The sequence below is a fragment of the Gymnodraco acuticeps genome, unplaced genomic scaffold (assembly GCF_902827175.1).
Source record: "Gymnodraco acuticeps unplaced genomic scaffold, fGymAcu1.1, whole genome shotgun sequence".
In the NCBI taxonomy this organism is placed as follows: domain Eukaryota; kingdom Metazoa; phylum Chordata; class Actinopteri; order Perciformes; family Bathydraconidae; genus Gymnodraco; species Gymnodraco acuticeps.
Genome location: NW_022989979.1, coordinates 2,043,628 through 2,061,951, shown reverse-complemented (window position 1 = coordinate 2,061,951; position 18,324 = coordinate 2,043,628). Strand labels below are relative to the sequence as shown.

Here is an 18,324-nt window from a genome sequence, read left to right as displayed (position 1 = left end):
ATACATTTTATGGTAGTTGAATTGAAGATTCTATTGAATTTCATAGTGGTTATTATGACAATTATTCAATTTAATTATTTTGCTTTCTTGTGCTGGTTTTTTATGTTGATTATCTTTGTCAAAACATTGTTTATGTCTGCTGATTACATTTCCAACATCGACGCTGCAGTTATATTGAAAATGTTCAAGATACTGAATAAACATTGTGAATATACAATCAAAACACCTGATGAATAGAGGAACCAGGGAGCAATTGCCCTTTTTGGTCTTTTTCTTTTTGCTATTCCCACTGAACCTCTAGCTCTCTGCACTAATGAGCTTATATTAGATGTCACCAGAGGAGGTGCAGAACAGAAGGTCTCATTATACATGGATAATTTATTTCTGCTCATATCTATTTCCATCCCTTAAAATCTGGCAACACTTGGGAAAACCAGTTGGGAAAGATCTGAGAAAACTGCTAAAACATGAAAAAGAGTGATCTCATGCGGATTAAAATTGGCTGCTAGAAAAATCATCTTTAACCAGATGTGTTTGAAGATGGCTGGATTTTTTTTTACAGTTTTGGGATTTGGGTTACTTTTTTATATCTCTATGTACAACACGAGTAATGTACTTATTTTATCATTGTATTTAAACTTGAATTATTTAAACTATAATCTTAAAAAAAGCCTTTTGGAACAACAGATCTACATACTTATAAGAAAAAGATATTGCTGCAACAACCTAAATCTTCGTATGGGCATTTTACCAGGCTGCAACTTCTGCTTTACAGTGACTGTAAAAACATTTCCTATTTGATATCCCTAAAACATTATGACTGTTTGCTGATATCCTATAAAGTATAATTTCTTTCATCTTTACCGTATCTGCAGACCACAGACTTAATATGTAAAAACGGAGTGCTTCCTGGTATACTCACCGCTTTGAACTCTAAGGTCGAACCCTGCTGTCGATAAACCATAACTGGATTATTTCAGCCCTCTAACAGAGTCAGTTATATCTCCTTACAAACACAATGGACTCCTGCAAGGATGCAGCTACTGTAGATACGGTTAGTGATTTATGGGAAGCTTTATTGTATACTTCCATTATCATCCATATCTGGCAAAAAGGGCTCTTTGAGTTTAAAGTGTGTTGAAAGTGCCTTGGATCTTTTCAAATATAGACCATATGTTCACTATCTGACATTCACATGCTGTGTGTTGTCCTTTACTTCTGCCATGGATGTTTTAATTGATTTCTCCCAGAGTACAGTCTTACATTTTTTCCTTTTGTGACTACATGGCTAAACTTTAGCTGCCGCTTTGGTAATGTCAAATCTTCTCTGTCACATTCAGGGTTTATTGCAAATGTTCTTCATTTTATGATCAGAGACTTTAACAAAACATTGCTCAACAAATACAATCTCTCCTTACAACCCTTACTGCAGCATACCACACCCTCTGATATGTGATTACCATGTTGTCCATTGAAGTATGGGTTCACATTTCAAGTATGTCTGAGAAGAAAAATCAGGTGTGTTATGTGTTATATTGTTTACAACATTAATGGTGACTGTGTTAAAACCAAAGACAGTAAAAATGTGTCAAACAGCAAACTGTCATCCATGCCATTTTCACTTACCTTAAAAAGGACAAAGAGGCTACTGTCAACCATTTATGCCACATCATGTGTGAACGAATGTTAGTATGATGGTGTGTCCCTGTACAATATGGGTTATCTGTGTTGTGTACTTGGTCACAAAAGACACATATTATGCACTCAGTAATATTGATTTCTTTAATTTTGGTTTGTGTGTTTGACATTTAGAGGTTTTTTTGCATTCAGATTGAAGCTCAACAACGTAGGCCACTGGTTTTTTAAAAGGAAAGAAAAAGAAGGTTGAAACTTACAAAACAAAGACTGCCTGCTGTTACAGTAGCTACTTAAAGAGTCTTGGAATTAAGTGTCATATCCATTAGGCTCATTTTGCTCAGTTTACTTCCCACAAACTCATGTCCCCTCAGTCTTCAGCGCTGAAGTCATCAGTGCTCATGCTCTGCTAAATGGACACAGCGTTCTTCTGCATGGCTTGTCAAAGGAAAATAATGAGTGGGCAATGCATCTTGCTTCAATGACTAATTTCTAGTCCACACTTTCCAGTGAAAGCCTCAAGTGACATCTCTAAGGGTGAACAAGGCTACCAGATCTACCAGAAACTAGCTTCACTTAAAACAACTTTTTACAAATTGATAAGAACCTGTCATGGCAAGTAACAGCCAGTCACCCACCCTGAGTCTATGCACTTATCCTCCCTGCTTATACACTCTTATTGTGACAAACAACACTATAAAAAATATTTAAACAAAACCACAAAGGCTGCGTTTCTTTTGTCTTGAAAATACATGGAATGGAACATAGTGCAAAGTCATCTCTATGGGAACCACGCACAGCTGACCCGCGCTGTCCTGGCATCATAAATTAAAGGTGAAAATAAAATAAAATAACCATCAAAGTCACTGCAGGTCTGCACGAGAGTTCACAAAAGTTCTGAACAGCGTGTGACCTTCAAAGATTGCTCTTCATCTTCCTAATGTGGCTCTTCCTTTTAGTCCCGCTTTCTTTAGAGCTGTCGGAGTCTTCTGAAACTCTGATTCCTCCATCCATTCTTTCAAGAGTTCAGTTTCAGAGCGCCAACATTTGTTTGCGCTTTCATGCCTTCGGCTCCTTCCAGCAGTGTCCTAGCTCCGAGGTGGAACAAGGCATCTTGTCCTTGCCATCACCTCAGGGTTCACTAAAAGGCCACAGACAGTGTATCTGAAGGTCAGGTGCTCCTGGTCACTTCCTGGTCTTGGACCTCTTGACCTTTAACCCTGGTTAATGGATGCCAACGTTATCTAACCTTCAGAAATAGGTAACAAGATGGAGGGGGTGGAGAATAAAAAACAGAGGAAAAAGGACAAAGATAAGAAAAAAGTAATTTAATCCAATTCCTTCGCCTATTGATTCAAATGCCAACCATGAAAAAGGGAAAGAAAACAGGCTCTGATTGCTGTGAATTGGCTGGAAAACCTAAGCAGCCTTGTCAAGTGGCTCCCTCTGATTCATAAACAGTGACAAACAGTTGCACAAACAAATCCGCAGACAAAGAAAACATTGTTGAGCACTGCAGTAGAAAGAGGGCTCTGCAGAGATCAAGGTGAGCAATTACACCAGGAAGCTTCACAGCCACATGTTTAGAATAACCTGACTGGATTATGAAGTAATTACCGTACTCAAATAGATGTCTTGCTTTGCTTACATGTTAGTGATATTTGTATTTTCTTTGTATTTTGAATCATCCCATCATGTCCTACATCTGTTGCTGTTGCTGTGTGTTTAACTAAGGGCAATGACATATATTTCATCGTACCAATTAAATCCAAATCAATGACTGTGGTGGGTTTGAATCCTCAAGCGTCTTTTGAGCACCTGATAAAGCGCTAGATGAATACAATGTATTATTATTAATATTTTGTTTCTAGCACTGTCTAAAAGATAGATTAGGCTTAGATCTAAGTGTCAGACTTCTATAGATGTTGTAGTTCGTCCATGGCTTATCGCTTTTGTTGTTGACTATCTTGAGTAAATCAAATTTGGCAACTAATTCTGTGTGAATTAAGACTTTTTTTCAACAGTTACAAATACCTTTTACTGGATATTTACAGCAGTAGCTTATAGAATTACTTTATTACTTATTTTCTGCCAAGAATAAGTTCTTCTTATACAACATAATGATGCTGTGTTTTGCTCATTGGCCTACACTACACACCAGCCTGAAATATCTGATTAAAACACACTTGCACAGTCCTGATGAGTGTTTGAGATTAACATGCTTAAAGAAAAGTTGTATATTTTATTTGTAACTGTAACACTGATTGTTGGCTAATTAGTCACAAACTAATTTAAAACCACATTTTCTTGGCTTTAAGAGCTTTTAAAAAAAGATTATTTGCTGACGTAAGACCATTTAAAAATGATAACTTCATTAGATAAATGTTGCAAATGTTGTGGCTGCTGACCTTCTGCAACTCTTCTCTTAGCCAGGAGGGAAGGGGCTGTCCGAGGCGATGCAGCAGCTTTGACAGCTCCACGTTGTGTTCCCTGTAGTACCGGGAGAGATATGCGTGTGCCTGAAGAGAGTAGAGTAAGGCCACAGAGAACAAAATACATAAGAAGATGAGCAGACATTGATGGTGAATAAGGGAGATGGAGTGAGAGAAAAAAATGTCAAGATACGATTAGTGGTAAATGAGGAAGACAGAAGGTAGAGTAAGACATGTGGAAATAGACAAGAAATTGGGAGAGTCATTAGCAAGGAGGAAAAAAAGTAAGAATAGAAAAAAAGTGTTGGAAAGAGGGATATATAGAGGATACATTTAATTAGGGGGCAAGCAAGAAATTGAGAGAGATTAATGAGGTGCCACCATCTTTAGATTTGTATATTTCTCCCCAATAGGCCACTAAGTGCCGACTGGTAGGGCTAGGGAAAGAGAGGTTAGAGAAAGAGGGAGAAATATATATGAAGGATGTATGAGATCCATTATCTCCCCCTCCTCTGTAAATCAGTTAACTTCCTCTATCTTGCCTCTTTTCCCTGGTGTTCTCTTTATTTTTATTTCCTTCTCATCTGTCCTTTCCTATTTCCCCGTGTTGGAAACTCAAATACAGTTTAATTACAGGTGACACTAAGGCGCAACCATTAGCCATGTGTGAGTGAGCACATGAGGGAAGACAAATTGCATCTATGTGTATTTGTCTTCATGTGAGCGCAACTGTGTGATTCATTGTCGGGCAGGTCTGGTCTCTCCTCTGTGGAATCAGAGGCCAGCACAAAGATTTATGGATTGGATTTTCTCCTTCTACCTTTCTCTTTCTATCCTAATCCCTCGCCACCCCCCCCCCCCCATCTCACGGGTGTTGTGTCCCTATTGAGTCCTCATAATTAGGTTGTAACTTTCTGCCAGGATCTGATTGGCTGACAGTTTCCACCCCAACGCCGAGCCCGGTGGGAAATGTTGCCACAGCAATGAAGGGGACTGTGTATCACTGTCAGTCAGGCTGCTGCTTTTTCTGTTTTATTAGACTCTTTTTCTTACTTTTCATTCAATGCATATACCCGTTTGCCACACTGTGCAGCAATCTTTACCTCTGGCTCCATAGGAGGGTACTTTCTCCCTTTGCTCTTTCCCAAACACTTTGTCTTTCCTCCCTCAAGGAGCTGGCACCAAAAGCCCTTCTGAGGGTCAAATCTGAGAGAAGAGAAAAGGAGAGAAAGAAGATCATTCTTAATACAAATGTAAAAGAGATGTCAGTTCAGTCCGGATATAGAGTAGTGTCTTTTCTTTTAAGAAAGTAAGCTCATCTTGGACTAGACATAAATGCCACTACGCATTCAACACTGTCTCTTACTCTCCTGCTATCGGTGTCTCTCGAACTGCCACACTGTCTCGTTTCATCTCTGTCTCTATCAGCCTCCATCTCCATGTCGCTTCTCTTCATAGCGCAGCCTCTTTCTAGATATAAACTATTCTCCATCGCACTCTCCCTCTCAATGCAGACTCACAATAATCACAAGTATAATTTGTTGGTTAGTTAATGCAGTAATACACTGGTTATTACTGTATTATGTATATATAGCATCGGGGCAGCAGAGACACTCCTTTTATCATGTTTGTTTTACTTTTTTGTTTTCGTTTGTATACATATCATCTTAATTAGTTTTGATGTATTGCTTTCAATGTAATGCTTATGTACTCCATTTGAAACACAATATATACAGTATGTTGTTCTATCTGTTCTATTCTTTCTTTAAATAACCAGATAAAGATAAAGACATCACAACTTTACATTCTTGAAGAGCAGAAATGCAAACACATGGCTCCCAAAGAGAGATAATAGCATTGAGATAACAGATAACATAAAATCACTGCTTAGATGGTTCCTTCTTTCATTACTGAAATGTATATAAATGTTAGGCAGGAAGATATTAATACATTTGATCGATGTATACATGTTCCTCTTGGCTCTATGACCATCCCTTGTGAAGCCAAATTGCCTCTCCTATTAGCAGAGTGTGAAGGCTCCCAGCAGCTGTCATGTGACACCTGTCACCTGGAGACGAAATGGTAGGTGACTTTCACGGCAAAGTATTCTGGTAAAAACATGTGCTTGATGTCCCATGTATATGCATGAATACATATGCATCTATTTCAAATACTGTATGTATTTTATGTATGTCATATACAGAATATAAGTATTTAAGTTGTGTTTTCATGTGTACAGCTATTGTGGGTATGCATGTGTACAGATCTTAATCTACTGTATGCATAATGTTGATTTCTTAGTAATTGTGGCATAGCATATACAGGTATTACATCCCATACACCTTTGCTTTGCAGTATAGTACACATCATTTCCTAAAGAGGTAAACATACCGCATTGTTAAAACTGCTATCGTCAGTGCAGAGTGATGAGGGCTCATGTGGTTGTGACTGAAAAAATGCAAATATTTGTCTTTATCTGCATGCATCCAGTGGGTGAATAAAAGGGGAAAAAAGACTTAAGTGCTTCATTCCTTCAGTTTGCCCTCCTGACAGACAACAGGAGGAGGAAAGAGAGGGGGAGGAAAGAAAGAGGACGGGCAGGGGGGAGGAGCGGGCAGACCGCGGCAGGCCACAAGAAGGAGGAATAGAAAGAGGAGGGACACAGGCACACACACACAACACACACACACACACACACACACACACCACACCACACACACACACACACACCCACACACCACACACACACCACACACACACATCACACACACACACACACACACACACACACACACACACACACACGACTCACACACACACACACACACACACACATCCACCACAGCACACACACAGCACACACGACACAACCACACACACACCACACACACACACAGCACACACACACACACACACAACACACACACACACACACACACCACACACACACACACACTACAGCACACACACACACACACAACACACACACACACCACACACACAACACACACACACACACACACACACACACAACACACACACACACACAACACACACACACACACACACACACACACACACCACACACACACACACACACACACACACACACACACACACAACACACAAAATTCATCTCTTTACAATTTATATGCTTTCATTTTAGCTTGGATTCAGAACAGAGGTACTCTCTTTCTCAATTTAGCTACACATTTGAGATGTCCCTTTCTGGAATTTGAGGTTTGTGGCCTTCTGATGGAGGTTCTTGAGGTAAATAAACTGTTGAAGGTCATATTCTCTATTAGAGAATGAGTTGAAACAGAGCATCAGGGGGGCAAAGCTAAATATGCTTACCTCCGCTCGAGTTATCACTTCCATATATTACACATATTAAAGCCTGTGTTAGGATCTGTCTGTGTTGTTGTTTTGTCTTGTCTTTTTCTATCTTTGGGTTCCTGTGTTATTTTGTAAAGTGTTCACCCCCGTTCCTGCCTGTTGCTTTTTGTCTGTTTTCCCTCCCTGATTACCCGATTGTGTTCACCTGGTGCCTCTGTGTTTTCTCCTCCCTCCTCACCTGTTTCGGGTTTGTTTGATTAGTCCTGGGTATATTTAAGTTCTGGGTTTTCTGTCTCTCTTTGTCGGGTTGTCTTGTGTAATGACCAGTTCATCGGTGAGTGGTCCGTTCTGTCTTTGTGTATATCTAGCCTTGAAATACAGGAATTATTTTTACTCTAATCTGCATTTGGGTCCTGCTTCCTGCACACCGTAACAGCCTGAATACATTGGTCTACATTTTGTTCTCTGAGGGGGACATGACACTGACACCTTTGTTTCAAACACCATGCATGCAGCCTTTTTGAGTCCTGGTGTAAACCTGTGAAAAGCTTTCTAATGATTACATCCACATGTGATTTGGCTTTTCTATATTTGAATAGAAATATACTTAAGTAAACAAAGCACTAAGTGAGGAAGAAAATACTCAGGGAGAGTCAGAGATTGAGCTGTCAGGAGATCGTTTTTTTCTTTCTAATATTGATCAAAGAAGAAATAATTTTAAAAGAAAGATAATTATTTATTTATTGTAAAATAAAATACACTTTTCTTTTCATCTACAAGGGACATATTATGAAACATACAAAAAATACTAATGAATGCTTATTTTCAAAACATATATTTTCTCCAGGAGGTTATATCTGTGTTTCAGAATATACACATGATGCTGTTAACAACTATTGGGAATGTGCCTCAGGTGATCAATGGTCAATGCAGTTGATCTTTTGTGACTACAGCTACATGATAATGTATTTGCCTTTTTATCTGAAAGACTGCAAAGATATGTTTAAACTGTAGACGTAGTTGCATTACTTATTAATCTTGGTTACTCAACATTAGTTCTTTGCTGCTTTAATTCTTTCTGATTGGCATTGAGCAGTGCGCCAACATTTCCATCCTTGTTTTTATTCAGACAGCTGTGACACAGACAGACAGGCACTGTAAGTGAGACATTCAACGCTCTGTTGGGATCTGATCCCGGGCCAGCAGCATAGGATGCTGACGCTTGACAAAAGAATAGGTATACAACTTGATGCTAGAACATATTGTTTTCAATATCTAATACAATTATTATTTCTGAACTCCAGATTGTACAAGCAATGTAATCAGTTATTATTTTGAATAGATTAGAAAGTATGCCTGAAATATGAGTGGGCAGGAGATTAAGTGTTGAACATTGATCACCACCAATTTGAATAATTAAAGCTTATCAAGTCATTCCTCAGGTTAAGACTTTCACAAAAATACCTGCCACATTAGGCTGCATCTACATGGAGACGAAACGGAGAACGAACCGAATTCGATATCAAAAAAGTCTTCCATCCACACGGTATCGGCTCAATAAACGTGTCCGTCCACACAAGACCGCTCGACCCGCTGGAGATGCTGTAGTACATATGCCGGGCCAGTAAGTGGCGCTGTGTTTCCGCCACAAAATACACAAAAGCAGCCGAAGAAGGTGGATTTAGAAACATGCAGTTCATGCCTCCCCGAGGCGAGCGTGTGCGAAGAGTCGGAGTCGAGTCGGAGTCCAAGTCCGAGTCACCCAAGGAGTGTCCGAGTCATCATTACCTGTGTTCGAGTCTGAGTCCAAGTCACCCAAGGAGTGTTCCGAGTCATCATTACCTGTGTTCGAGTCTGAGTCCAAGTCACCCAAGGAGTGTCCCTAATCGAGTCCGAGTCATCATTAACCTATGTTCGAGTCCGAGTCCAAGTCTGAGTCACCAAGAAGAGTCCAATCAAGTCCGAGTCACAAGTCTTCATGTATAATCTTAGTGGATATATTTGTTGAAATGTAGCTGCTCCTCTACATTGCTTTTATCCTGTCATGTTATACTAATTTGTCTATTGAACTGCTGTGAAGCGAGTTTGGCTACAATTCTTGTATAAAAGGTGCTATACAAATATAAAGCTTATTACTAATATTAATATTATTATTTTTATTATTGTAAATTACCTTTAATATGTCTAACTATATTTAAAATGAGTTACCTTTTTATATTTGTATGCCAATATTTTTCTTATGGTAACATTTTCGTTTTGTACTTTTATTTTGATAGTAATAAGATCGGGACTCTTATTTTTGAAGGAACTTTTACCGGAAGTCAATGGAAAACGGAGTGTAAACACACGTATAATGACCTATGATAATGACGGATAGATGACGAAGAAATTAACATACTAAATAGTTGCATTTGGTTTTTAGCACCTGGCTGATAAGGGCATATGTTCTTACTTTGGTAATGATTGTATCCAAGCAAGGGTGTGCAATAAACAGATACCCTGGCCGTTTCTCAATGTCGAGTAAAGCTGCTCCAGAGCCACTAGGCTTGTTTGAGATGAGCGAGACCGACGCAGACCTGCGCAATTGCGACCGCCGTCTTGCTAGTGCGTTGCATGATGGTTAGTCATTTTGTCCGACTTGCTCTGGAGGCTCGACTGCATGAGACGTTGAAATCTCGCGGAACAAAGACGCCCGCAGCCTGAGAGCGAGGCAGCAGTAGCAGTTTCTATCCACGAGCTGCAGAAGCGAAATGCTTGATGGGAAACGACTCGCTGGTATCTCGAGCTGAGCGCTCATTGGTGGTTTTTACCCCGTGCCAGTGGCGGCGCCAGAGATGTCCTCTAGGGGGTGCTGTGGGGTAGCTTGACGTTTCATAGAGGGTGCTCAAACATTTAGGGTTTCCCATTAATGACACCAGCGCTACAGTTGAATTGTCTACTGCAACACTCCCCAGACCACACACACACACACACACACACACACCACACACACACACACACAACACACACACACACACACACACACACACACACAACACACACACACACACACACACACACACACACACACACACACACACACACACACACACCACACAGTGCACCCGCGACTGTTACAATGAAGGCTCGATAATCAGCTCACGGCATATAGGCAGGGGTGGTTAAAGTTGCTATTTTTACAAGTGGAGAGCGGACCTCACCTCCTCTAGGAGGGTCCTCACCTCCTCTAGGGGGGTCCGGGGCATGCTCCCCCGGGAAGATTTGTTTTTAAATATTGAAGTTAAAAGCATCAATCTGGGTGCACTTTGAGAGCAACATTAAGAGATCTATGGATACATCTCTCAATACCCATACGAAACAGAAACTGTCAACAGATTTACTTTTCTTTATAGATATTTTACAAATCACTCCCCTTTTAAAACAAACCGTTTGAGACCCACTGAGATAACTAGACTAAAGTTAACCATCTAAACACTGAGAGAGTTCCTTTTACTTCACCTGAGCTGAGGTTACCTGAGACTCTCCGTCTGACAGGAGAGAGTTCTCTCTCACCCTTGTTGTTGAAAAAGCTCCTTATATCCGTTAGCTTGGCTAGCTAGCACCAGATGCTAACCACTGTCACTACCCGATCTGCAGCGCGCATGTGCGAGATGGTCCACCATATTGGACAACTCCGGACGGCAAACCCAAGATGGACACTTGACACAGTGGCTTTTAGCAAAGCTCAAAAAATAAAACGAGAGAGAAATGAGTTATTGTTATTACAACGTGACTTCACTATTATTTAACAACTCTTTTTATGGGTTCTTTTATTTGGGGTTAAGTACATTGTCAGAATAAGTGATAAATGAATTTAACTTCTGTTAAGACAGCTATATGCATACGTTTTTGCACACATTCACAGTAAATATGTATTCAGTATGATAGCTGTCTAACAGAAGTTAAATCCATTTCTCACTTATTCTGACAATGTACTTAACCCCAAATAAACGAACCCAATAAAAATAGTTGTTAAATAATAGTTGAAGTCACGTTGTAATAACAATAACTCATCCCTCTCGAGTTTCCTTTTTAGCTTTGGCCAAAGCCACTGTGTCAATGTTGTCCTATTTGGGTTGCCGTCCGGAGTTGTCCAATATGGCGGACCATCTCGCACATGCGCACTGCAGATCGGGCAGAGCTGCAGATCGGGTAGTGACAACCACAACGATCTCCGGTAGATACCCACTGGTGCGCGAGGCGAGCTCTCTCGCTCGCTCGCGCACAGCACGCACACAAAATGGCTCGTGCCACACACCACACACACACACACACACACACACCACACACCACACACACACGCACACACACAACACACCACACACACACCCACACACACACACACACAGAGCAGGGCTTGAATGAAACACAGAGACCCAGAAGTAAGCTACTTGTACTCACGAGGCCTATTATGTGCAGAATCCCTCTCGCTTTCAGTTGGTTTTGATTGAGTGTCCACACGTGGGACGTTAAGGATTAAAAACGATCATTTTTCCACTTTGCTGTTAGCAATCATATGGCGCTCTAGCTAACAGGAAGTCACCCAAGTGTCACAAAGTAATTTAGTCTATGGGTAGGTCAAAATCGAATGGGTGCTGGCCATTGGCCTAATCATATCACCTGTGTTGGCTTTATGTTTTGGTCAAAAATGTGTTTGTTTCACATATGCATTGATGTAATCAATAATATTTCTAATTTAATTTATAAAAATAATAATAATAATAAAAAAAATAAAAAAAACACATATTTCTTGGGGGTGCTTAGGGGGTGCTTTGGCAATCCTGGGGGGTGCTTCAGCACCCCCTAGCTCCCCCTGGCACCGCCCCTGCCCCATGCTGGTGATGAAACTGGCTCCGCAAAAGTGTGTTGTTGTTGTGTCAGTTTTACGTCGCCACTTCCATTCACAATTTTCATCATTGTTCCACAATGTTTATCATCATTCATAAATGAATATCTATATATTTATACTATACTTGCACTGCTTACCGTTTATATATCTTAGCATATTCATACATACTGTTAATACTGTTCATACTGCTACTTTGTATATCTAGTGTATTCATACCCCTCACTGTTTATTCATAATTCAATTCATTCTATATTTATTCTGTAGATTGTATACATTACTTTTCACTTTATGCTTTTTGCATCCTGGTTGGAAGCTAAACTGCATTTCGTTGTCTCAGTACCTGTATATGTGCAATAACAATAAAGTTGAATCTAATCTTGAGCAGGAACACATTTATTTACTTAGTACATATCTGACATTAACGATTAAACACTTTGTGCATTCTTTCTAAATGCAAACCGAGTCAAGCCGACTCCGAGAGGAGAGACACCTCTGGAGATCAGAAGAGAGAAACTTGCTCTGTCATACTGGAGTGGAGAGGAAAATATCACAGAATACTACAGGATTGCTGGGAATATACAAAGTTCCAGGGGCGTGGGTTTGGCTGAACAAGTAAGGAGAGAACGAGGGCATATGCAGTGGAGACCATAACGTTTCCCAAAGCAAGCCCACAATTCTTTGTTTTCCGAGGCTAGGAAGGATTCTTATTTATTTTATTCTTTTATTATTGTACTCCCATTGTGTTATTTAATATTGTAGTTATTGCCTGTACAGCACTTTGGTCAACTGAAGGTTGTTTTAAATGTGCTATATAAATAAATAAAGATTGAGCAAGTGACTCGGACGACATGTGCTACCAAGCAAGCGTCCTCGACATTGAGAAACACCCACTGTCTGTTGTGGTTTTCAAACACCACCTGGCACCAAAAACTGGCAAAGAAGAGGTGTCTCAGTTTAAGGCCCCACTGTTCACCAGTAGATGGCAGGATTCACACAAATGTAGGTTTGGATTGTTAGAACTTTAATATCTAATCATTCCTATGATGCATTCCAGGTTAAAGGTGCGCCTACCCCTGGAGCCCTGAGGTGGAACAGACTGGTGAGAAAAAGGAATAGAGACTTACGTAAGAGCCTGGGAGTAGTTGAAGTGAGGAGTGACTCCCAGGAACTTCTGGACTTCATCCATCACTGCTGCAGGGTCAGTTCTCAGCTGATGGCCATCTATGATCATGACCTAAACACAGATACATTCATACTGTAACAATGGGTACTATTTACAAGCTAGTAAGGTTGTAACAACTGACTTTGGTACTGAACAAAGGTAATGGCATGGTGGCGGCTTATTTGTGTAACAACATCTACAATTCATACAGGTAAAGCAGTAGTAGTAAGTGTAACATTGTGTAACACCCATCTAAATTCATTGAAATCTAATAATATGGTTAGCCATTCCTTCAGTTACATTTGTAATAATCAATACACTATATAGAAGGGAAAAAAAGATCCCTTTCATTCACTTTCTTCCAAATATAATAATCATCTTTAACATACACATTTAGAATAACAAAAAGTGCATGTGTGTTTGATCCTGTGCATACCTGGTTAGCAGGGTAGTAAGTGAGCCACCTGTCTAGGTGAGAGGAGTACAGACCGGGGAGGAGACAGCGGTTCTGCAGGGAGCGGAGCTCGGCCGGGGCTCCCTGTCTTGCGCTAATGACATCATAGAAGGTGAAGCGCAGGGCTGCATGGTCCTCATGAGCTCTTTGATGCTAGGAACGTAAGCAGATTCAGCCATATATGCTTAAAAAATGCCCTTTATTGTACAATTGATCTCATTCCGCCTCTTAAACTAGTATATTTTAAACCTGGAAGAAGACACCATCTTTGTTGTTAATGACATAACATTTGTGCAGGTATGCTGTTGAAATGCATGTCTTATTAATCAAAAGAGATTTCAGGTTCCTGTGAAATGTTTCGCACTGAGACGTTTAATAAAAATCATGTTCATTAACTCCAGACTCACAGCTTCAACTCCAAACTTAATTAAAATCAATACAGAGATAAAGCAGGTCATATAATGAAGCAGGGAGCTTATGAGAGTAAAAAAAAAACATTTATCAATCAAATATCAAATACATTGTGTGTGTTTCTGTACATACCTGATACCAGCTGTAGGCCCTGTCGGAGGGGTTGATAAGCAGGGTGATGATCTTGGCCTTGGGCAGCAGGGCAGCGGCTCGCCGGGGGGACTCCTCTGAGGGGAAGTAGTTAGCACTCTTCTCAAACAGGAAGTCAGTGCTAACATTAGAGGGCACGGGGAAAAACTCCATGTACCTGAGGCAAGAGACAAACAGAACATTGAAAGGAAATGCTACATAAACACACTTGTGATACACACCTCATACAGAAGACAGCATTACACATCCTTTTTAAAGTCAGATACAGTCACAGAAGAATGGCCTTAAACTGTGCATAGACAACAAGCCTAAAATTGAATTGATAACATATTTTCAATGTGTTTAATGACACAATTTAAGAGTTAAAGCTTTTCTGGATGACTTTGGAGATTGTACCAGCAGTGTCTCTGTCAGCTAAGTAACACATTTATGGGTCAATTTAGGCAGCCGTATGTCTGCAGGCTTAAAATATCACTGTGAAGATGTTTTTGAACTGTTTAGATCTGCTTAATGTATCATTGAAATCTGCAAGACACATTCAAGTCTATACAACAACCTTGCAAAAATGAAAAGTGGATGTCTATAATGTCCCTGTTCACCTTAGGTTTCACCAATTAAAAGGAACAGAGTGCATGAAAGATAGGGTGTGTGTCTGCGCTCTCACCAGTCAATTCCTTTGTGGTAGTTATTGGTGTTGAAGAACTGGACCTCCTCATAAGTCTTTGGACTGGGAAAGTTACTGGAGATGGAGGGATGCATAAGTAGGAAGAGATAAAGTGCTGTCGTTCCTGGAAGAAAGGGCATAATTCATAACTGGCTCGTTAATTCAGCTCAGTAGAGAGAAGTCTGTGTGTGTGCGTCAGTATGTGTGAGAGCTGTCATCCACTGATCCATATTGGATGATTTCTTTCCTCGGCGATTGATATCTTGCTGATAATGCTGTGTGTGTGTGTGTGTGTGTGTGTGTGTGTGTGTGTGTGTGAGATATGGTGTGTGTGTGTGTGTGATGATGATCACAGGCCTCCCCATCAAATCTTTCAAAAGCGTTTGACACCAATAAGCACTGGGGCTCTGGTCGTGCCCTCTGTCTCTCCCTCAGCAGTCCTCTTTTCACCCTGTCCCCCTAACACTACTCCTATGCATTGTATTACATCCCCCTCACCCTGTTTCCTATTTGCTCCAACATCTCTTTCATTGCGAGGCACACACCGCAATAAAACGAGAACCGTAGTTGTTGTAAGAGTGCTAACGTTGCTGTAGTGACCCCTCCTCCCATTTAGTAAACCATCATCTGGTAATTAGCAGCATTGTAGGACCTCCTCACCTCCCACATCAAACACCGGCAATTAGAATTCATGAGATAACATGAAGGCTGCTCTGGATCCAAGTAGCGTAAATAGATAGAGATCTCCTTTTTTTGTCTCTTTCAAAGAAAGAAAGCCATACAAGGAGAGGTGTGTGGCTCAGCACTGTATCTCTGTGCATCTAAAGTAGATAGTGGGTGGAAGAAAGGAGGTAAGAGCCTCCTCCTTTGTCTCCCTTTGGCAGGGCCAAGGGAGCTGTGGGGATTAGATGAACAGGCTCTGATGTTGATGATCTCAACACCTGGGCACACAGAAGCGGTGTCTCTGTTGTGTGTAGCTCACCTGTTTTCTGTGGCCCTATGACCATGAACTTGGGTAACCTGTCACAGGTTTTCTCTTTAGACCAGATGTCTTTATGTCGTTTGTCATCACAAGGGTTCTTAAGATGCAAAGACAAAGGAATATAGGTTAGACTCATGGTGTAGGCTGCATATAGAGATCAAGTATAAACATACATGGCAATTATTATTAATATACGGGAAGCTGTGGCTCAGTGGATAGTGTGCTGGACTTCAAATCAGGGGATAGCAAGTTTGAGACCCACTGCAGTCAGCATGTCGTTGTGTCCCTGGGCAAGACACTTCACCCCAAATTGCTCCTGTGTGGATTGTCCACAATACTGAATGTATGTAAGTCGCTTTGGATAAAAGCATCTAACAAGTGACATGTAATATACAGTATTTACTACATAGAATGACTGATTTATATTATTGTTTCACTTACTTACAAAAAGCAATTTAATCTTGAATTCCTTCTTTTTCAGATGTGAGACAAAGTTAGCACGTGTAGAATGAATTCTCAATAAACCATCATAAATTTGACTATGACATTTGGGCAATTTATCAATATACACTTTGCAATTGTGTATGATGATATGTTCATGATATATTCTATGGAAAGATAAAACGTATAATATAGCATTTTTCTTTTCTTTTACAAAAGAAAACAGGACTCACTTTCCACATCAAACAGCTTTTACAACCTGGTTATTCCTGAACATCATTGAATCCACATAATAACACTGTAAAACACAATAAAAAAATGTACAGGCAAGTGCAGAAACACACAAGCCAGTACACGTGTTCAAATATTCAAGCAAACACACCTGCCAGAGTGGATTCCTTTGTTCCGGAAAAAAGCTGGAAGTACTTGTGTGCAAGCTGCAGCGGTGGGAGTGTGTGGAGTTTCAGGTTGGTCCAGGATCGAATGAAGGAAGCCAGGTGGACAAACGTGTAAAGACCCAGCCGATCATTGCCATAGTTAGACAGATGCGTCATGAATATACTGATCTAGGGTGGAAAACAGAGACAGAGTAGTGTTATAGAGAGGAAAGGAGAAATAAATGGAGAGAAGGAAATCATAAACTGTTGTGTGAAAAATTGTGATAAAGTCAAAATATCATTTCCCAAGTTCCCATGTTTGCTATTAAAAAAAGGGAGCGCGGTAAATCTAATTACTGTTGTTGTGACTGCAGTGGAAAACTGAGATTATTTCTCAGTGTGTGATGGTTTTAAAGTCACTAACAGAGCAGCAGTCCATTGGGTATCAACATTTGCTACCACTTTTCAAAGAGTCACACTCACTTTTTGTGATGCATGACTATAATAACTTTTGGCGCAATACAGTTTCAAGTATAAAGAGAAAAACAGATAAAGAAAAGCTGATGTATTTACCACTGACAGATAAAGCTGAGGAGGCAGCACAAACTCCTCATAGCCACCGGGTGATGGGAGAGATGCAGCTACACACGGGGAAAGTGTTTCCGAGTGTGTTGGTGTGTGTTCATGATAGTTAATGTGTGTGAGGGAGAAGGAGAGACTCAGAGGGAGTGAAGGAGCGATAGTGTGTTGGTCCAGGCTATATGTCCACGCCTCAGTGCTTTTATAGGCTGATCAAAGAGACAAGCTAAGATAGCTGCTACACACACACACACACACACACACACCACACACACACACACACACACACACACACACACCACACACACACACACACACACACACACACACACACACACACCACACACACACACACACACACACACACAAACATACTCCTTTTGTGATTGGAGGAGCTTGGATGAAACGGTAACATCAGCCATTAAGATATGAATTATTTGGTGGATATGTGTGTGTGAGTGTGTCCATGGATGATTGTAAGTATATTTAGGAGAATGTCTATGAATGTGAATGAACACACACATACATAGAAAAAGACACACACAAGCACACACAGTGAATTTCCTGGTGACAGAGGACTGTCGGTGCTCCTCTTTAACGCTGAAGGTTGCCTCAGATACAAAGCGACACAGTGTCGGGGTTTGATGGATCAGCGTCCGGCCGACCTGGAAAGCTGTTCGGAATACTGATTGCCCCCGAATACTGATGTTTGTGTGCGTGTGTGAAACACTGTGGGAGGGAAGGAGAAACTAGGCGTGTGGCTAGTTGTGTTGTTTTTGACAAAGAACACAACAGAGAAGGGACAGAGAGGAG

The 18,324-nt window shown here is 40.6% G+C and overlaps 1 protein-coding gene across 1 annotated transcript; it reads right to left on the bottom strand.

Annotated features, from left to right (window-relative positions):
• Positions 1 to 1,768: 1,768 nt before the first annotated feature.
• LOC117543383 (bifunctional heparan sulfate N-deacetylase/N-sulfotransferase 4-like) lies at positions 1,769 to 17,371 on the bottom strand. Its single transcript, XM_034211615.1, is given in 11 exon segments — positions 1,769 to 2,879; positions 4,044 to 4,154; positions 5,171 to 5,273; positions 13,416 to 13,525; positions 13,890 to 14,060; positions 14,451 to 14,625; positions 15,133 to 15,256; positions 16,115 to 16,211; positions 16,938 to 16,967; positions 16,969 to 17,121; positions 17,357 to 17,371. Coding segments are annotated over 11 exon segments (1,119 nt in total). The 3' UTR covers positions 1,769 to 2,849.
• Positions 17,372 to 18,324: the final 953 nt, after the last annotated feature.